This window comes from Antechinus flavipes, chromosome 5 (genome assembly GCF_016432865.1).
Source record: "Antechinus flavipes isolate AdamAnt ecotype Samford, QLD, Australia chromosome 5, AdamAnt_v2, whole genome shotgun sequence".
Classification (NCBI taxonomy): Eukaryota; Metazoa; Chordata; class Mammalia; order Dasyuromorphia; family Dasyuridae; genus Antechinus; species Antechinus flavipes.
In genome coordinates, this window is record NC_067402.1 from 113016847 (window position 1) to 113034310 (window position 17464).

The 17464-nt window shown below is 36.0% G+C and overlaps 1 protein-coding gene across 1 annotated transcript in view; it reads left to right on the top strand.

The window, feature by feature from the left end:
• The window catches only part of LOC127564360 (mortality factor 4-like protein 1), a 29093-nt gene extending 12005 nt beyond the window's left edge, over positions 1-17088 (top strand). Inside the window, exon 2 of the mRNA XM_052000841.1 lies at positions 15320-17088. Within this exon, the coding sequence (XP_051856801.1) occupies positions 15402-16463 (1062 nt within the window). The 5' untranslated portion in view covers positions 15320-15401 and the 3' untranslated portion in view covers positions 16464-17088. The remainder of the gene's footprint in view (positions 1-15319) is intronic.
• The last annotated feature ends 376 nt before the right edge of the window (positions 17089-17464 follow it).

Here is a 17464-nt window from a genome sequence, read left to right on the forward strand (position 1 = left end):
CTGAGGTTATATTTGAACTCAAGTCAAGGTCATCATTGTTATCTTTGCCTTCATCTTCATTGTCATCATCTTCTTTGGCTTTCTTCTGCCTCCTCTTTCCTCTTCTTCTTTTTCCTTTTCTTCTTCTTCTTCTTCCTTTTCTTCTTTCCTCCTCCTCCTCCTCCTCCTTTTTCTCCTCCTCTTCCTTTTCCTCTTCTTTCCTTCTTAATTTTCTTCTTCTTCTCTTCTTCATTTTCTTTTTTTCTTTTCTTCTTCCTTGTTTTCTTCCTCATCTCCTTTTCCTCCTCTTTCTCTTCCTCTTCTTCTTCCTCCTCTGCCACCTTTTCCTCCTTATCTTTATCAGCCTTTTTCTTCTCCTTTTCTTCCTCCTTCTCTTCCTTTCTCTTATCATCATCTTCAGTAGTAATAGTAGGAAGAAGAGAAATATTTTATTTAAAGAATATGAAAACTTAAAAAAATGGAACATCTAGAATTGAGGCAACTGATTTTTTTAAACTGAAAACTTAATGCTGCTGTATGACTTTGTTGAAATATAAGAGTATCAGAAGAATCAAAGCTATAGGTGCTCCAAAAGGCAATAGAAAGACACAAAGTGTTACAAATAGACCTCAACACTTTACCAATAATAATGTGTGCATGAGAAGTGGCATTAAAACACATCATAAAGGACATAGGTGATTGGCAGAGGAATAGGTGATATGTATGACTGGTTAAAATATTTGAGTGGTATACTGGTAGCCATGACATAATGAAAGGACCGGAAGAAGGAACCCAGGATGTTGAGCATACGTTATATAGAGGATATACAGAAAACAATGGGGAAGAATCACATAGAATGAGAAAATATGGAAAGGCTATGTTCTGCTCCAATGGAGAGAGCTCTGGCACTAGAGAGACCATAGATCCAATGAAATACTGACATAGCAGCAACAGCAATAATAAAAACATTTATAAAATGCTTTAATGTTTGCAAAGCATTTTGCAAATAATATCTCATTTGATTGTTATAACCATTCTGGGATGTAGGGGCTGTAGAGAACTCCATTTTGGTGATGAAGAAACTGAGACAAACAGAGGCTGTGCCCAGGGTCACATAGTTTCTGAGGCAGGAATTGAACTTCTTGACTGAAAATCTATCTAGCCTTCCCTCTATTGAGTCAACCGTAGTGGAAAATACAACTTCAAGTGCAAAGAATCATGAATTAAGGGGATGGGGGTGGTTTACAGGAAGTTCTGAGGTTTTAACTACACATAGCAAGAACAGGATAACTGAATCTTGGTCAGGCCAAAAGACATTTTACTTCAATTATCTAGATATATAAGGAGAAGTTTTTAGCTTGAGTTATTCAGACCATTGCTAAATTTTCCACATTCTTTCAAGAGATGTAGATAGAAGTCATGGCTATACGTAACCAAGGTAATTATTAGTCATCGTAATTACTGACATTAATAATTTCATGAAAAGTTGAAGCCTATCCTGTTGTGTACGGATATACACATAGCCATAGATAGCACAGTCGTGGAGTTTTTCCCAGGGGTTTGCTATATATTTTGCTCTAGCTTCCAGTATTGTGTGATGGTAGCATTCAGGCCACGAATGACATTGGCAAACATCTCTCAAATCAAATACCCATTTCTCAACAAAATGTTTCATTAGGGGGCCCTTAACTGCCAAAATGTTTGTTCCTGAGGAAAATGTCTATTTTTCAATTTGGAGTGGCAGTTTGCTTCAAACATTTTTGCATAAACAAATATTTGGAGATAATAAAAATAAACTTTTTTTAGATGTCTCTATTGAGTGATATTTTGAATGTTGAAAAGTGCTTCTGGATAGACCAATCTGTGAAACACATTAGTTTTAGACCAATATTGTTTTGGTTAGAAACAAATCTACACACAGTTTTTGTGCTGAGAAAATTCAAATTTGGTAGTTCAAGCAAAATTTTATTAGTCTATTTCATAGAATCATAGCATTTTGGAGTTGGAAAGGACCTTGAGAGATCATCTAGTCCAACTCCTTCATTTTATAGCTGATAAAACTGAAGCCCAGAGAAATTAGGAGATTTTCCTATATTCTAATAATCAATTAATATTTATGATATGCTTATTATGTGCCAAGCTCACATTCTAATGAGAGAGAGAACATGTAAAGAACTAGGCATGTATGGTATATAGGTATGTATGTATGAGATATATAGATATATATAAAAAAAGTATTTTCTATAAACACGTATATAAGGCAACAAACATTCATACACAATATACAATGCAAAATTTATGCACATATATATTATGTACTCACTTATATATACTTATGTATATGCACAAATATATATATGTGTGTGTGTATATATATATGTATGTATGTATTTAAGTATTTCATCTCTATGGGAAAGTCTCCAAGCTATGAGAGATCAGTAAAGACCTCCTAATGGAGGTTTGGTCAAGAAGCTGGTTCTCATGAGGTCCAGACCATTATGTGATCTACATCTACTGCCTTTCCAACTAAATGAACTACACCTAGTTCATTTAAATATTATTTGGAATTGCCAAGGAAGTTTTTAAAAATTTAACAAATATCCCTTTCCTTTATGTATGTTCACTTAGACCTATTTTTCATATTAATATGATGGAACCATCACCCTTTTGTGGTGGGATGGCTAATTAACTGATAAATGAGCTTTAAAAGAAAGAAAGGGTAAAAACCTCATTAATTTGTCTCCCAAGTCCTGGTGGCTAAAACTTCAAAAGAACATCTTTGAGGCACAGAAAAATGACTACAAGAAAAAATCATAACACAACTGATTTTTATCATGTTTTGAAATCTCATAACTTCTCAGAGTCTGATTTCTTAACTAAACTTAAATGTTTTGGGGATTCGAGTCCAAACAAAAAATCAGTTCATAGGATTTTGATCAATCAACAACTCCACAACATTTCCATGCCTCATAAAATATTCAGAAAGCCTAAAATTTAGGGAAGAAGAGCTTGAGGCTAAACATATTTTCCTAATTTGTCCTAATTCAGACAGTTAAACTTGAAAATTAGCTCAAGAGGCTGTTTTTACAAACTGAACCTGCCCTTTTGTATTTGAATTTAAATAATGAAATTTTACATTAATTTACATATACACACACACTTATATATATGATGCATGCAACAAACATATGCTAATATGTATAGAAGGAGGGTAAAATAATTCTATTAAGAGGATAATAATAGCTGGTATTAATCATGTGTAAATAAATGTTCTTTGTAAATAACAAATACTGCTGCCCTTGCAAGAAAGAATGGGATGACAGAATGTAGAATTTGTTTTCTCAGAAAGGCAGAATTCATGGCTGGGGAAAACCAATGATGTGGCAAGGTTCTCTTTTTCCTACCTACCTCTGACCATTTACTCCCTTAAGGAGAGGGAGCAAATATAGTAAAAGAAAAAACAGGGGAGACTCTCATAAATTTTATTTCTTGCTCAAAAGAGATGAGCTTGAAGTGAAAGTCTTTCAAAACAAAACAAACAAAATGAAAAAAAAAAAGGGATCAATACTTTCACTCATTCCATTGGATCTCAAGAGCTGAATGTAATGGAAGTGAGGGTAGACTATTATATCATTTCTGCCTTCTGATAAACTATCCCCTCAACTATTTGAAACACAGAGTTGGTGTTTTGATTTTTCAACGTGTTTTTTTTTTTTTTTTGGTTTTTTTTTTGTTAGTTTGTTTTAAATAAAAGTCCCTACTGTTACCTCCATTTTAGCATTTTAAAAATCTCCCTTCAGGCAGTGCTTTCTTATAGCTAACCTGAATCTCTCAAATTGCAATTTATGTAAACTCCATCTGAGGGCTAGTAGTTATATAATTTTTGGTTCCACGAGAGCAGAGATCCTATATTTAAACTTCATATATCTCTCTCTATACCTAAGAGTGGTCTGTAAACAGTAGATTCTTAACAAGCTGTTGTTATGTACGCTAGTCAATTATAATAAGACTTCTGCATATTTTTAAAAGTGGTTTTTGGTTTATTTTATTTTTTTTAACCTTCCCAAAGGCTTCTCTTCTCTTGGATCTCCCTGTGACAACTCTTTGGTGACCCTGCCAAGGTCAACAGAACAGATCTTCTGCCCTGGTTGGATCACTTTCAAAACCACACCCAGAAGCTAAGTTTCTACTCCCAGGCTTCTTAAAAACATCTGCAGCAGGAGAAGGTCCTCAGGTTTCTTAAATAAGTCCAGGCAAAAGTATGAGTTGCCAGTGGCTGCCATCTCTAAGACATAGCGAATGCCCTTTTTGTAGTATCCTTAGAACTTGATTAGTAGTAATAATTACATGCTGCTGTGGAAATATATAGCTTCTAACTAAAATGTTCCAACTTTGTGGATGGGTTATCAGATTATGCTGGGGAAATTAACTGATATCAGAAACTGCTTTGATTAATTCCTCCTAGTACAAGGGAATACCAGGAGAATATTATTAAGTAGGCTAAGGTTATTCTTGGTGACCCTTTCTTTTTTTCCCCCATAAATAACTTTTATAATGCTTCCTAAGAGTATTCAATATTCTTTCACTGTTTCCATTCTTCTGACCAGAGGAAATTATCTGATGAGTCACTGATACCTTCATGTGAATTAGCTTAATGTATTATAATTAACTTGCATTTAAAAAAAAAGAAGACCTGCAATAGAATCAAAAGGAATGAATCTCTGATGGTAGAATTTCAAACTGTAAGTGGAAATAATATGGGAAACTAGATTTAAAAATTTTCCCTCAATTGTAAATAAATTACTAACTTGCATTCTTCAGAATTCCTAATTGCCTTGTTGTTTTGAAAATATATGATGACATACACAGATAAGTAGAGGGATTTTTAAATCATGATTTATATATGTATTGATACACCCAAGTAAAGCAGCCTCTATCACATAGTTCTATACTGCCAAATGCTTTGCAACAGAATACTCTTCCATAATATATTTATGTGTCTTCCATAAGTTAGGGGAGAAAACTTAATTTTTCTAATACTTTTTTTTTTACTCATAATAATTTTAATTGGCAGGGAAAGTATCATAGAAACTGATTCCTGAGGTGACATTTCCTAAGTCAATATCACTATTTCAATGACAAACATTGATTGAGCACTTTCTATCAATGAGTTCAGGCAATTCTACAAAGCTCTAAGCTGCAGAAAGAATGCTGACTTGACTAGATAGAAGTTTCTGCAGTAAACAGTAAAAAAATAATAAATATAGTACTTAAAATTTTGATAGAATTTTCCATACATTATTTCATACAAATAAGGCTTCATTTACATGCTATGATATATGTAAAGTTAACAAGCATTTATTAAGCTCCTACTGTGTTCCAGGTACTAGTGCCAGGGAATTAAAAAAAAAAGTCAAAAACAGCCCATGTTCTCTAGGAGCTCATAATTGAATGGAGGAGACAACATGTAAACAACCATATTAAAAACAACATATATTTTATGTATTTATGCATACATACATGTTGTATATATGTGTGTGTGAGCTGAATTAGAGGTCATCTCAGAAAGAAGGAATTAAAGTTAAGGACAATTGGAAAACGCTTCTTAATTGAAACTTGAAATCAGGGAAGTCAGAAGGTAGAGATGAATAGGGAGACTGTTTCAAGTAGGGAGGACTTGAAATAGTATCCATATCAAATTTAATTTATATATACACACATATAAAAATCACATATATACATATATCTATTCGAAGTTAAAGTTAAACCTAAAAACAAATCTAAAAATGAAATAGTAAATAATTTTACAGTTAAATTAACATCACCAGCATCATATAATCTTCTTTACTATTAGGTTAGAAACCAAAATAGTAGTGTATTAGCTCATTATCATACATTAGACTGGATAAGGGTAATAGCAATCTTTGTAATGTGTTAGGTCATAATTTATAATTTAAATGCTAAATACATTAGTCCTTTCCTTCCTTCCTTCCTTCCTTCCTTCTTATTTTCTATCTCATTCATGCTGGAAGTAGGATGTACTTCCTCATAGGTCCAATCCCTGCTGACTGATATAGAAGTTTTGACCAGTTCCGTTTCCAAATAGATTAAAGTCAATTCATCCGTTCTTAGGCTGCTTGGTGATCCTCTGCTCTCAGAAGCTCATCATATTAGTGCCAGACCTAATGAAGATGGCTGATGGGTTTTAAGTCCACTTTAATTCAGGACCTCTAAATTCAAGAGATTCTTTAATCTCAGACCAGGCTTACAGGCATATACTACCATGTTTAGCTCTTAGTGTGTTTTTGACATCTTTTGTTTTGTTTTGATTTTTCACAAAGTTTTTCTGGGAGAAAAAGTTAAAAAAAATCACTTTACCTGATATACCCAAATGATAGAAATTTATTTATGTAAATTTAAACATTTAAAAATTTAAATGATCACAATTAAAAAGTAATTCATTGTTATTTTTGCTGCAAGAAATGTCAGACCTTAAAATAGTTTCCTTAAATGGGCAAAAGCCTATTATTTAATATCCTTCAGCGTCTCAGTTTTAGTTTTGAACAGAAACAGATGATATTCCATCTACATACTAATACAAAATTGAGGTTTGAAGCTTGGACATTTTGCCATTTGCCCTAAAACGAATCTGAAATTTATAACTCAGGAGTAAACAGTTAATTTTTTTTTCTTATGCTTGCATAACACAAAAACAACTGAACCAGTCTGGCATAAACTTTCCCCTCCAAAGTCACCTTTGTGCTGAAACCAAGCACCTCAGGTTTCAGTCAAATAACTTACAGATGAGAACAAGCTTCTAAAGAAAAGAAAATTCTCTTGCAATTTTAACTACAACATTAGTTATGGGCAGCTGGGGACAAAACTTAAAAAAAAATTAAATGGGTCAGAAGACGAGCTTTCTTCTTTTTCTTGTTTTCAGATGCATTGGTAATTTAAAAAATATCAACAAGCTGTAAGTTTACACCCTTAGCTCCCCTTGCATTTGTGAAATTATTGTAGATCCAAGGCCACGGCTATTTGATGGAAAACAGATCTGAAAAAGTCAATCTGAGAGTTTTGGCCATATTAATAGCTGATTTGGATCACTCTAAATTTGAACTAATCAATTTTAAAAAATTACTTAGATAATTGAACATTCCTCTCTTCTCCCCAGTAAATTCAATGGCTATAAGTAGATCACCACAACAATTATATAGTATTCTAATTTAGGGGTTCTTAACCTTTTTAAAATCATGAAACACTGGGCAGTACAATGAAACAGTCTCTTTCAGAATTGTTTTTAAATGCATAAAATAAAAATTCATGGGAAACCAGTTTTATTGGAATACCATTATAAAAATGTGTTTAAAAATAAATATACAGTTTCCAGAGTAAGAGTGTGGATCTAAATATTCTTACCCCGCTTTGTCTCCTGTACTAATGGTTTCAGCAAGAGTATTAGAACGCTGGCTATATGAGAAGAGAGGTGATCTTGGAACCATAGTTGAATAAATGGACAATTTAGTTCATGGCTACATGCTGTTCTCAACTATTAAAATAATTTTATAGATTAGTGAGAGAATTACTAGTCCAGTATTTTTTCCAGGGCACTTTGTTATTTTCCCCAAATTATATTTTGAATGATGGTAGCAAGATAAGATTTTCCATGAACTTCTTTCACATTTGTCTTTACCTCTTCTTTCCCAATTAAAATTTGACTTTATTCTTATGAGGACCATTATGAAATAAATTGGCATTTTTATTGTAGTATTTTTATCTTACATGTGTAATCTACAGTAAACTCCACGTTTTGAACTCCACCATTTTACTCAGTTATTGGAAGAAGCCCTTTATTTAATAAATGCTTGAGAGAATTACTTCTCTATTTTGATAGAATTGTAAAGTTATTTATCTGATAATTCCATACACCAAAGCAGCAATACATCCATGTCTTGTCATCTTGCCTGATTGTTCAGTTTTTTAAAAAGCAAATCTTTCATAGAGGATTTCCCCCAATGGACTAAAGATATTTCTATGGTTTTTTAAAAATAGTTCAGGGGTATCAGTGTAATATGGGCTGGCCATCTGTTATTCCTCTCTCTTGCTACCTAACTATACCCACTTCCTTTTTTCAATCATTAGTGATGTTTTTATGCTCCTTCTTTCATAAAAGTTCTTTTTAGTAATATTTGAAATCCTCCTTACCCCCACTATGCATTTCTCCATTAACCTTTGGACTAGCTATAATTTTGATTTTACAGAGATCATAGTATTCTCTTACTCTTCCCATACAGCATCATTGAGAGAATACCTGTGCTAAAAAATGAAGTCAAGAAGCATTTTGGAATCATTGAAGGCACTGTAATTTCTCATAAGTAAATTCAACTCTCTTGCTTTCTGCTCAATTTTGGTTTCAGTTCACTGTTCACCTTCAAGATAAATGCCTTGACGGACTAACTCAATGGGCTGCTCATCTAACTGCATTGATATAATCTCCATCATCCACTTGGCAGTCTTCCTTTATGGTGCTACTTAAAGGATTGGGTTTTCTACTCTCTCACCTATACTTCCATTGAATTCCATGTACATTTGTAAATAATTATCCTATTTCCCTTTTCAAACATGAGGACCTCTGATGAAAGAACTGTATCATTTCTATTCTTTTATACTTAATTCTCTGAGAAGGAATTGCTATTTTTCAATGGAAAATAAGAGATCCAGGTTAATAACTCTTCTTGACTTGCCAGGTGTGTGATCTTAGGCAAGTCACTTTACTTAAACAAATCTCAGTTTCCTTTTCTATAAAATGAGGCTAATGGTGTTTAAAAACAACCTATTTCACAGTGTGGTTGCAAGGAAAACACATTATTAAATGTTACATAATAATAATGATGATGATAATGAGAAATGACATTTCTACAGCACCTACTATATGCCAGGCATCATGCTAACACATTACAAAATTTTATCTCATTTGATCCTCACAATCACCCTGAGAGATAAGTGCTATTATTAAATCCTTTTTTCAGTTGAAGAAACTGAGGCAGGGATAAAGAGTCTTGTCCAATGACAGATAGCTATATAAATCTGAGCAGTTAGTAACACTAATAGCTAATATTTATATAGCACTTTATGATTTGCAAAGCAATTTATCTATATTATCTCATATGATCCTCACAACAACTCTGGGCAATAAATGCTATTGTTATCCCCATTTTTACAGATAAGGAAACTGAGGCACAAAAAAGTCAAGTGTTTTGCCCAGGATCACACAACTAGAAAGTACCCGAGGCCTGCTTTGAATTCAGGTCTTTCTGACTCCAATTTCAGTCCTCTATCAACTTGTTATCTCACTGCCCTAATACAGGCTAACATATGTATTGTGTGTCATATAAACCTCCATAATAGCACATGATAAAGTTACAGGTTTGTTTAAAGTCTAACATTTAATCTACCTGGTTCCAAAAGGCAAAGACCCAGGTTCTTCACTTCCTCAGAAGAAACAAGGATGTGACATGCTACTGATGGGCATTTTGGAGCCAGGACTAATCCAGAGGTTAAGAACTCTCTGCCAAAAACATTAGGAAGAGAAGGGAGATTAAGAGGCTTTTTCTTTATAGCAAACAGGTAGCTGCTTCCTGCCTTCATCTTTAAAAAACCCAACAAAACCAAACCTAATGTTTATACTTCCTTCGACTTAAGAATAAATAGTGACCAACAAGTAAAAGATAAACATGAACAAGTTGGTTCTGGAAATGATTTCTAGACTTTTTTTTACCCCAAGGAATTCATAGTTAAGCACTGAAAACCTCAACTTCTGCAAATTACATAGTATGGGGACTGAGAACTTTAATTAAAGTTGTGGCCTAAATGCCAGCATAGTATTCATTTGCTCATAATCCTGTGGGGGATGGGGAGGAGGAATTGTATGTGAGTTGTGGTTTTTCAAAGTAATTTACCTCCATATCTAGTCAAAAATGGAAAATTTGAGAAAATTTTTCCAGTTTTTGTTGACTTGATGGTGAGAGGTGTGCATTTGTGAGATTTTGGTTTCTTGTAACTAAAAAAAGTATTGAACAACAAACCAAACCATAACATATGATAAAAGGAAGCTCTGGGCCCCTAGAATCACAGGAAGGAGGAGTAGCCTGATTACAAATCTGGACCCTGGGAAAATCTGGGTGCCAATCTTATGGTGCAAAGGCAATTATTACCTGTAGTCTATTAGGAATAAGCTTTAGAAATGGTAAACCAATGGTGTTAGCTAGCCTGACTGATAGCATTCCATAGGGGAAGGTGGAAGTATAGAATAATTCTAAAGGAAGGTTTTGAAGACCTTTCTGAAACAAATTAGTCAATGTGGACATGGTAGTCCTTGAACATTTTATTTCCTTTCCTTCTCTGTAAATTTTTTATGACATGATATGGAAGTGTCTGTTACCTCAAGAGGTTGCCCAGCATCACTCTGCAGTACCAGTTTTCTAACTTGGACAATGGAAGCAAAAGGTTTTGGACAAAGTGATCAATGACAGGTTGACTGACAAAAAAACTCAGTTTCCTACTATTTGCCTAAAACTTCTTACTAAAGCTTATATCTTTATCCTGAGGATATGTTCATTTCAGAAGTCTTGGTCCCTGACAAATTTATACATGACTTGTCCAAGATAAAGAATCTACAAAACACCATGCAAAACCTTTTATTCTAGGGAAATAAAATGCAATTTCCATCAGTATCCTTGTTCGATATACTGATAGCATAATAGAAGAGTCTTTATGGAACATCAGTAAAGATTATATCCTCCTCCAACAATATTTACTTAATAGATACAACCAGGAAAATGTACTCTAGGAAACTTTCATAGAAGTGTGCTTATAACTAAAGTTTGAGATTGGAATTTTAGAGTTTAAAGAGAATGGCTTTCCTGACTCTGGACTTCTCCATATGCTTCTATGATCTCATCTTCTAATTGATGAACTTCCATTATGAGGAAGCCTTATAACAGCCCCATGCTCATGCCTTCACTTCTCTTCCAGATTCTCCTTATACATAATCTCCAGATTTCTTTACTATGTCCTAGGCACCCCTCTTTTTTCTCCCCCTCCTCCTCCTATTTAGCTTTTTAGCTTTATGTACTGCTTTCTTTGAATAGAATGTAAGATTCTTGAGAGAAAAGACTTGCTTTTTTTTTCTTGATTAGGAATCTATATTTCTAGAACTTAGAACAGTACTTGGCACATTGTCAGCAGCATTTGTTGACTGACAATAGCATAATGAAATTCTATTACTACCACTTAGTTCTTTCATTTTAAGAACAGAGTCTCCAAGCATTTGATTGTAGGAAAACAGAACTTTATGGCACAAAACAGCCAAGCATTGAAATAGATATATGTCTGTTAAGAAAACAAAAACTCAAAATCTCTTTGAAGTAAAGAATACTTTCTTTTCTCTTGCTGCTAACCCTAGAAGTTTCCATAAAGATACTAGGTTTCCAGATATAGTAGTGGAGAAGTAGTCTTAAAACTATAGTCAAGTACTTAGACCACCTAGTTCATGTCTATAAGCAGCCATTAACTGGACTTTTTGGTTGAGATGATTTCTTCAGCAATTTAGAAAAATACTAAATATATTTGTATATTTAGTTAGAATAGTTATAAAACAAACCAAGTGAACTGACACCTCCCCCAAAAAGTACTGGATTGACTTTTTTTTAACTCAAAGTTTTTGGTTTTGTATTTCATTTTAGAGATAGACCCTTGACAATTTGAGTAACTATGTGTTCCCTCTCTCATTTTCTCTTTCTCATAAAATCGTATAATCCTTGTGTTAGGAGTGAACTCAGAGATGATCTTTTACTCAGAGGAAGCAATCCCATTTAAAGGGCCCTGACAGATGGTCATCCAAACTGCGTAAAATACCTAGTTATGGTTTGGAGGCAGTACCTCCGAAGGTTGCCCATTACATTGTTAGGCAACTCTCATTATTTGGAAGTTTCTTTGATTATTATTAATAATAATGATTATACTTACATAGTACATAACATTTACAAAGTGTTACACATGTAATCTTATTTGATCCTCACAACAACCTTGTGAGGGAGATGGTATTATGACCCCCATTTTACAGTTGAGGATACTGAGATCTAGGGCGATTAAGTGATTTACTGAGGTTTTACAATTAGCAATTATCTAAGGCAGAATTCAGACTCAGATCTTCCTGATTCTCTGATCCACCAATCTATCCACTGAATTATCTAACTCCCTCCCAATATATGGAGCCTAAATCTGACTCCATAAGTGACCTTCAGGTCTCCTTGTTATGCTCATAGACCATAAGGTTTTAGAGGTGAAAGGAAGCTTGGAATGCATCTAGATCATGCCATATTCTAATATAAATACATGTACCCATCCAGACACCCCACACCTTTCTGACTTCTCCTCTGCTGAGCTGATAAGCCCATTTTAATATACAAAGAAAGTAAGTGTCCAGAGATGGAAATTGGGATAGTTACAAAAACAAAGTCACTTAGAGAAGGTCTTTCTTTAACTTGTGTGAATTTGTCTGAGGAAATAAAAAATCTAGGGATAAAAAAGTCTCGATTTGATAAAAGAGAATATTGGCAAAACCCAAGGGGACTTTTAAATGAGGAATTGGGAAAGTAGAGAGAAGACAATTTCTACCTGAAACTAAAGAAGTATGCTTGAAGCCAAACAAGAAATATTGCTTGTTGGAAAGCCACCAAGTGGACCAGCCTGGAAGTAAAATAGTTCTAACCATTTCACTTCCTTATTCAAAAACAAGATTCTTCTTATTGCTTATAGCACAGAAAATATAAAGTGCCTGGTATTTAAAGTCTTCCACAATTATGCTCCAGCTTAATCTTTCAATCTTATTTCATACAATTTCTCTCTATGAAGTCTATGTTACAGCTAAATTGGATTACCAGCTATGCCATTTTCTTTCTTGGCCATTTTCCCAACCTTATGTTGAACTTCATCATCTCACACCTGGACCATTGTGGCATCTTACTCATTCAGCTCACTTCTCAAGTTTCTCTTCATTCTGGTTATCCTTCACTCATCAATTAAATAATCTGTCTAAAAAGCGGGACTGACCATGTTACCAGTCTTTTCAATAAACTCCAGTAGCTTCCTATCTCCCCCAGAATCAAATATAAAATGCTCTGTTCAGTTCTCAGACTTCTTCACAAACCTATCTTCCTATCTTTCCAATCTTCTGAGTTCTAATCTGGCATGTCAGTCCCTTCAACTCTGTCTGCCTCACTTCCTTATTTGTAAACTAGGGACGAAGAATACTTATCTCCCAGGGTTGTTGTGTTTAGCACAGTTCTTAGCACATAGTAGGTATTTGATTAATACTTGTTTCCTTTATCCCTCCCTTCTTCCATCCTCTCCTTTTTCTTCCTCTCTCCCTTCCTTCCTTCCTTCCTTTTTTCCTTTCTTTCTTCTTTCCTCCCTCCTTTCCTTCTTCCCTCCTTCCCTTCCTCCTCTACTTCCTCTTTTCCTTCCTCCCTTCCCTCTTTCTTCCCTTCTTCTCTCCCTTGCGTCCTATCTTCCTTCTTTCTACCTATTTTTTTTCTTTCATCTTTCCCTTCCTTTCCCCACTTATGTCATAGTCTAGTAACATTGGCCTCCTTATTGTTCCTTGCATAAATTACCTATCTTCCAACTCTATACATTTTCAGTGACTGTTTCCCACTCCTATAATACACAAATTTCTCATCTCTGATTCCTGGCTTCTCTGACTTTCAAGTATCAGCTAAAATCCCACTTTCTGCTCCCCTTTAATGTTAATATCTTCCCTCTGAGTTACTTCCAGTTTCCCCTATCTATATCTTGATTGTATATAGTTGTTTCTATGCCATCTTCCCATTTAGATATAAACTCCTTGAGGACAGAGACTATTTTTGTCTTATTCTGTATCCCCAATTCCTTAGCATGGGACCTGAAGCACATACAGTAAGTGCTTAATAAAAGCTTGTTGTCTCAACTTGATTTGTATTCAGTAGCCATACCTCTATACCCAGAATACCTGCTCTCTCTTCATCTTTCCCAGTTAAATTTTCTCTCCATTCCAGGTTCAACAAAGGACCCCTCACCTCTGAAAAACTTGTTTGATCCCTTCAGCTAAAAACAATCTCTCCCTTTAAATTTTCTTAAAGCACTTGCTCTAGATATCTTTTTTGCTCCTTTCATAGTCTACATGTATCATATTCCTTTGGGAATACACTTTTTCTTTACTATTTGACTACAGGATTCTGGAGGATAGGGACGATCATTTTTAAAATAAAACTTTGTGTTCCAAATACCTTAAGTATAGCAGGCACTGGATAAATGTTGAATTTCATTGGGAAAAAAAGAGTAAAAACCTGATGGTAACACTCATAGACAATTAGACCTGGGAGAATCATTTAGTCCAATACTATCATTCCACAAATAAAGAAACTGAGTTCTGAGAAATGGTTTGTCCAAGGCCATGTAGCTCATTAGTAGCAGAGCCAGAACAAGCATTCAGTTCTTTTGGTGAGATTAGGGCTTCTCAGGTGAAGGTCTTTGCAAGAGAAAGTCAATTTCTAGGATAGCGAAAGCAGAATTTATGTAACTTAGATATTTAGCTAGCTGGATCTGGGATCTCCTTGGTGTGAGAATTTCTTCCCCTGTTTCCTTTTCCCACATACATTGTATTTAATCTTCTGTTTAGTTGTAAAGTTTTGTATCATGTCTCTTTTTATTTTAGAGAAATTGAAACAAAGAGTTTAAAAATTGCTACATCAGTGCCAGTCAACAACTCCTATTAATAAAAGACCCAAATCCCTAGAGTACAGATTGCTGACTTTGAAAAAAAACCAAACAAACAGTGCCAAATTGTGGCTGTTCAGGGTCGAAAAATGAAACCTGAAAAAAACAGAGGGAAAAAATTACAATGATATAATTTTTTTTTTAATAAGTAGCGAAATCCTGGCTGTTACTTGTCCAAAGTTAGCATCGTTAAGTTAAAGGAATGTTGGATTTGAAGTTAGAGAAGATATCTCAGTTGCTATTTACTAGCTCTATTACCTTGAATAAGGTCATAGGGGGCTGGCCCTTAGTTTTCTCATCTGTAAAGTAGATTAGCTGCTCTTTAAGGTCCCTTCCAGCTTTAGGTCTGGGATGTTCTGATCTTCTGGGAGCATAAAAGCCAGCCGTTTTTAATGTTTGTTTTGTTTTGTTTTGTTTTTTAAACCAACAGGCAGAATAGAACTGGATAGGTGCAAAAGAAATTACTATATAGTTTCCTAAGATTCTTGTAGGAAAGTAGGAGTAATAACTTCTTACTCCCTAGGACTGTGCCAGCAGCCGCAGCCCCGAGGGCCACTGCCTGCCCCTGAGTGTCCTAAGAGGCTTGAGACCACCAAGGCTCCATCATGGCGCCCAAGCAACCCCCTAAGCCTGCGTTCCAGGAGGGTGAGCGAGTGCTGTGCTTCCACGGGCCGCTTCTCTACGAGGCCAAGTGCCTGCAGGTGGTCCCGGAGGACAAGCAGGTGCGCTACCTGATCCACTACAGCGGCTGGAACAAGAACTGGGACGAGTGGGTCCCTGAGAGCCGCATCCTCAGGCACTCGGAGGCCAACCTGCAGAAGCAGCGCGACCTTCAGAGGGCCAACCAGGAGCAGCGGGCGCGAGGGGCTGCCCAGGGCCGCCGGGTCGGCGCCGCGGCCTCCCTGCAGCAGCAGCAGCAGAACGTGGAGACGCTCTTCCAGAACATTCGCATCACGCCCTCCACCTCCTCGGCCACGGCCACCTGGGAGGTCCCGGGGCGCCAAACCAGAAAAAGCAAGCAGAAAACGGGCACGGGGAAGGGGAGCAGCGGCGGTGCCGGCACCAGCCCGGCCAGGGGGGCCCCCCAGCCTCTCCAGAGAAGAAGGACCCGAGGCCACCCATCGTCCAGAGACGAAGGGGCGTCCTCCACCCATGCCGAGGCCAGAGTCCAGATCCCCGAGGAGCTGAAGCCGCTGCTGGTGCAGGACTGGGACCTGATCTCCCAGAAAAGACAGCTGTTCGCTCTTCCGGCCAACAAGAACGTGGACTCCATCCTGGAGGAGTATGTCGCCTACAAGAAAGCACGTGGCAAGGGGGATAACACGGAGTACGCCGCGGAGGAAATGGTAAATGGGATCCGGGCCCACTTCAACGTCCTGTTGGGCACCCAGCTCCTCTACGAGTTCGAGAGGCCGCAGTATGCTGAGATTGTGGCCGCTCATCCTGGTGTCCCCATGTCTCAACTCTACGGAGCTCCGCATCTACTGAGATTGTTTGTTCCAATTGGAGCAATACTGGCACGCTCGCCTTTTGATGAGAGGAGTCTGGCTTCGTTGTTCAGCTATCTGCACGATTTCTTAAAGTTCTTAGCAGAGAATCCGTCTGCTTTTTTTAATGCCAGTGAGTACAAGGATGCTCCTCCCGAATATGTTCAAAAGGTTGCCTAAGAGCATAAACCTATCTGTTATATTTGGGTTTATAAGGTGTTTTGTTAGTTCCTAAAATTGTGTTTGTGTATTGCAGGATTCATGTATGTTTCTAAAGTGTTCTGTTTGAAACCAAGTGAAAGGCTAGTCCCTTCTTTAAGGAGTTTTTTTTAAACCAGTATATGAGATAATGAATATAGAGTGACACAATGAAGGATGTTTCATTATGTAATTGACAAAACTTGCTTGAATTCTATGGTTCCATTTCTTTAAATGATTTTATACTCTATGTTAATGCAAAGTGATAAAACAATGATTTCTGGTTTCAGAGAGTTAACTCACGGGGTCCAGTTGAGAACTTTTTTTTTTTTGGTGCTCATTTTTTTTTTTTTTGATGCTTTAAGTAAATAGAGCCCCTTTGTGAAATGTGATTGTATTATTCATAGACATTTCTCTTTGTCTAGATTGGGAAAGAGTGGTAATCTTTTTTTGTGTGTGTGTGAGAATTTTATATTCTAATGAACATTCTGACTTTCTGAATGCTATTGCTGTATAACTGTGGTTTTCTGGGAAAATTGGTCTTGTAGGAGTTATTTTACAAGTCTTTTTCCCCCTGTGAAATTAAATAAAAGGGCATTGGACTAAACCTTCACTGAAGTTCCTTCCATTTCTGATGCTCTGGGGGAAAAAAAACCTAAGTGTTTAATTTTCTATAAGGATTTTTAAAAATTTCTGATCAATTGAGCTGCTTACAATATACTGGCAAGAACAGAATTTGTGTCAGGATTTGGCTCTGTGTAATAAGGAAAGAAAGTCTAATTTATTAAGCACCTACTATGGTCTAAGGACTTTCTAAATGCTTTGCAAATATGATCTCATTTAATTCTTAGGACACCATAGATAAGTAGATTTGTATGTCAAATTAACTGACACAAAGGGATATTAAAATTCTTGGTTTGATCATTTTGTTACCAGCAAGAAATCATCATTACCATCATCACATTTATTTGCAAAGCACTTAG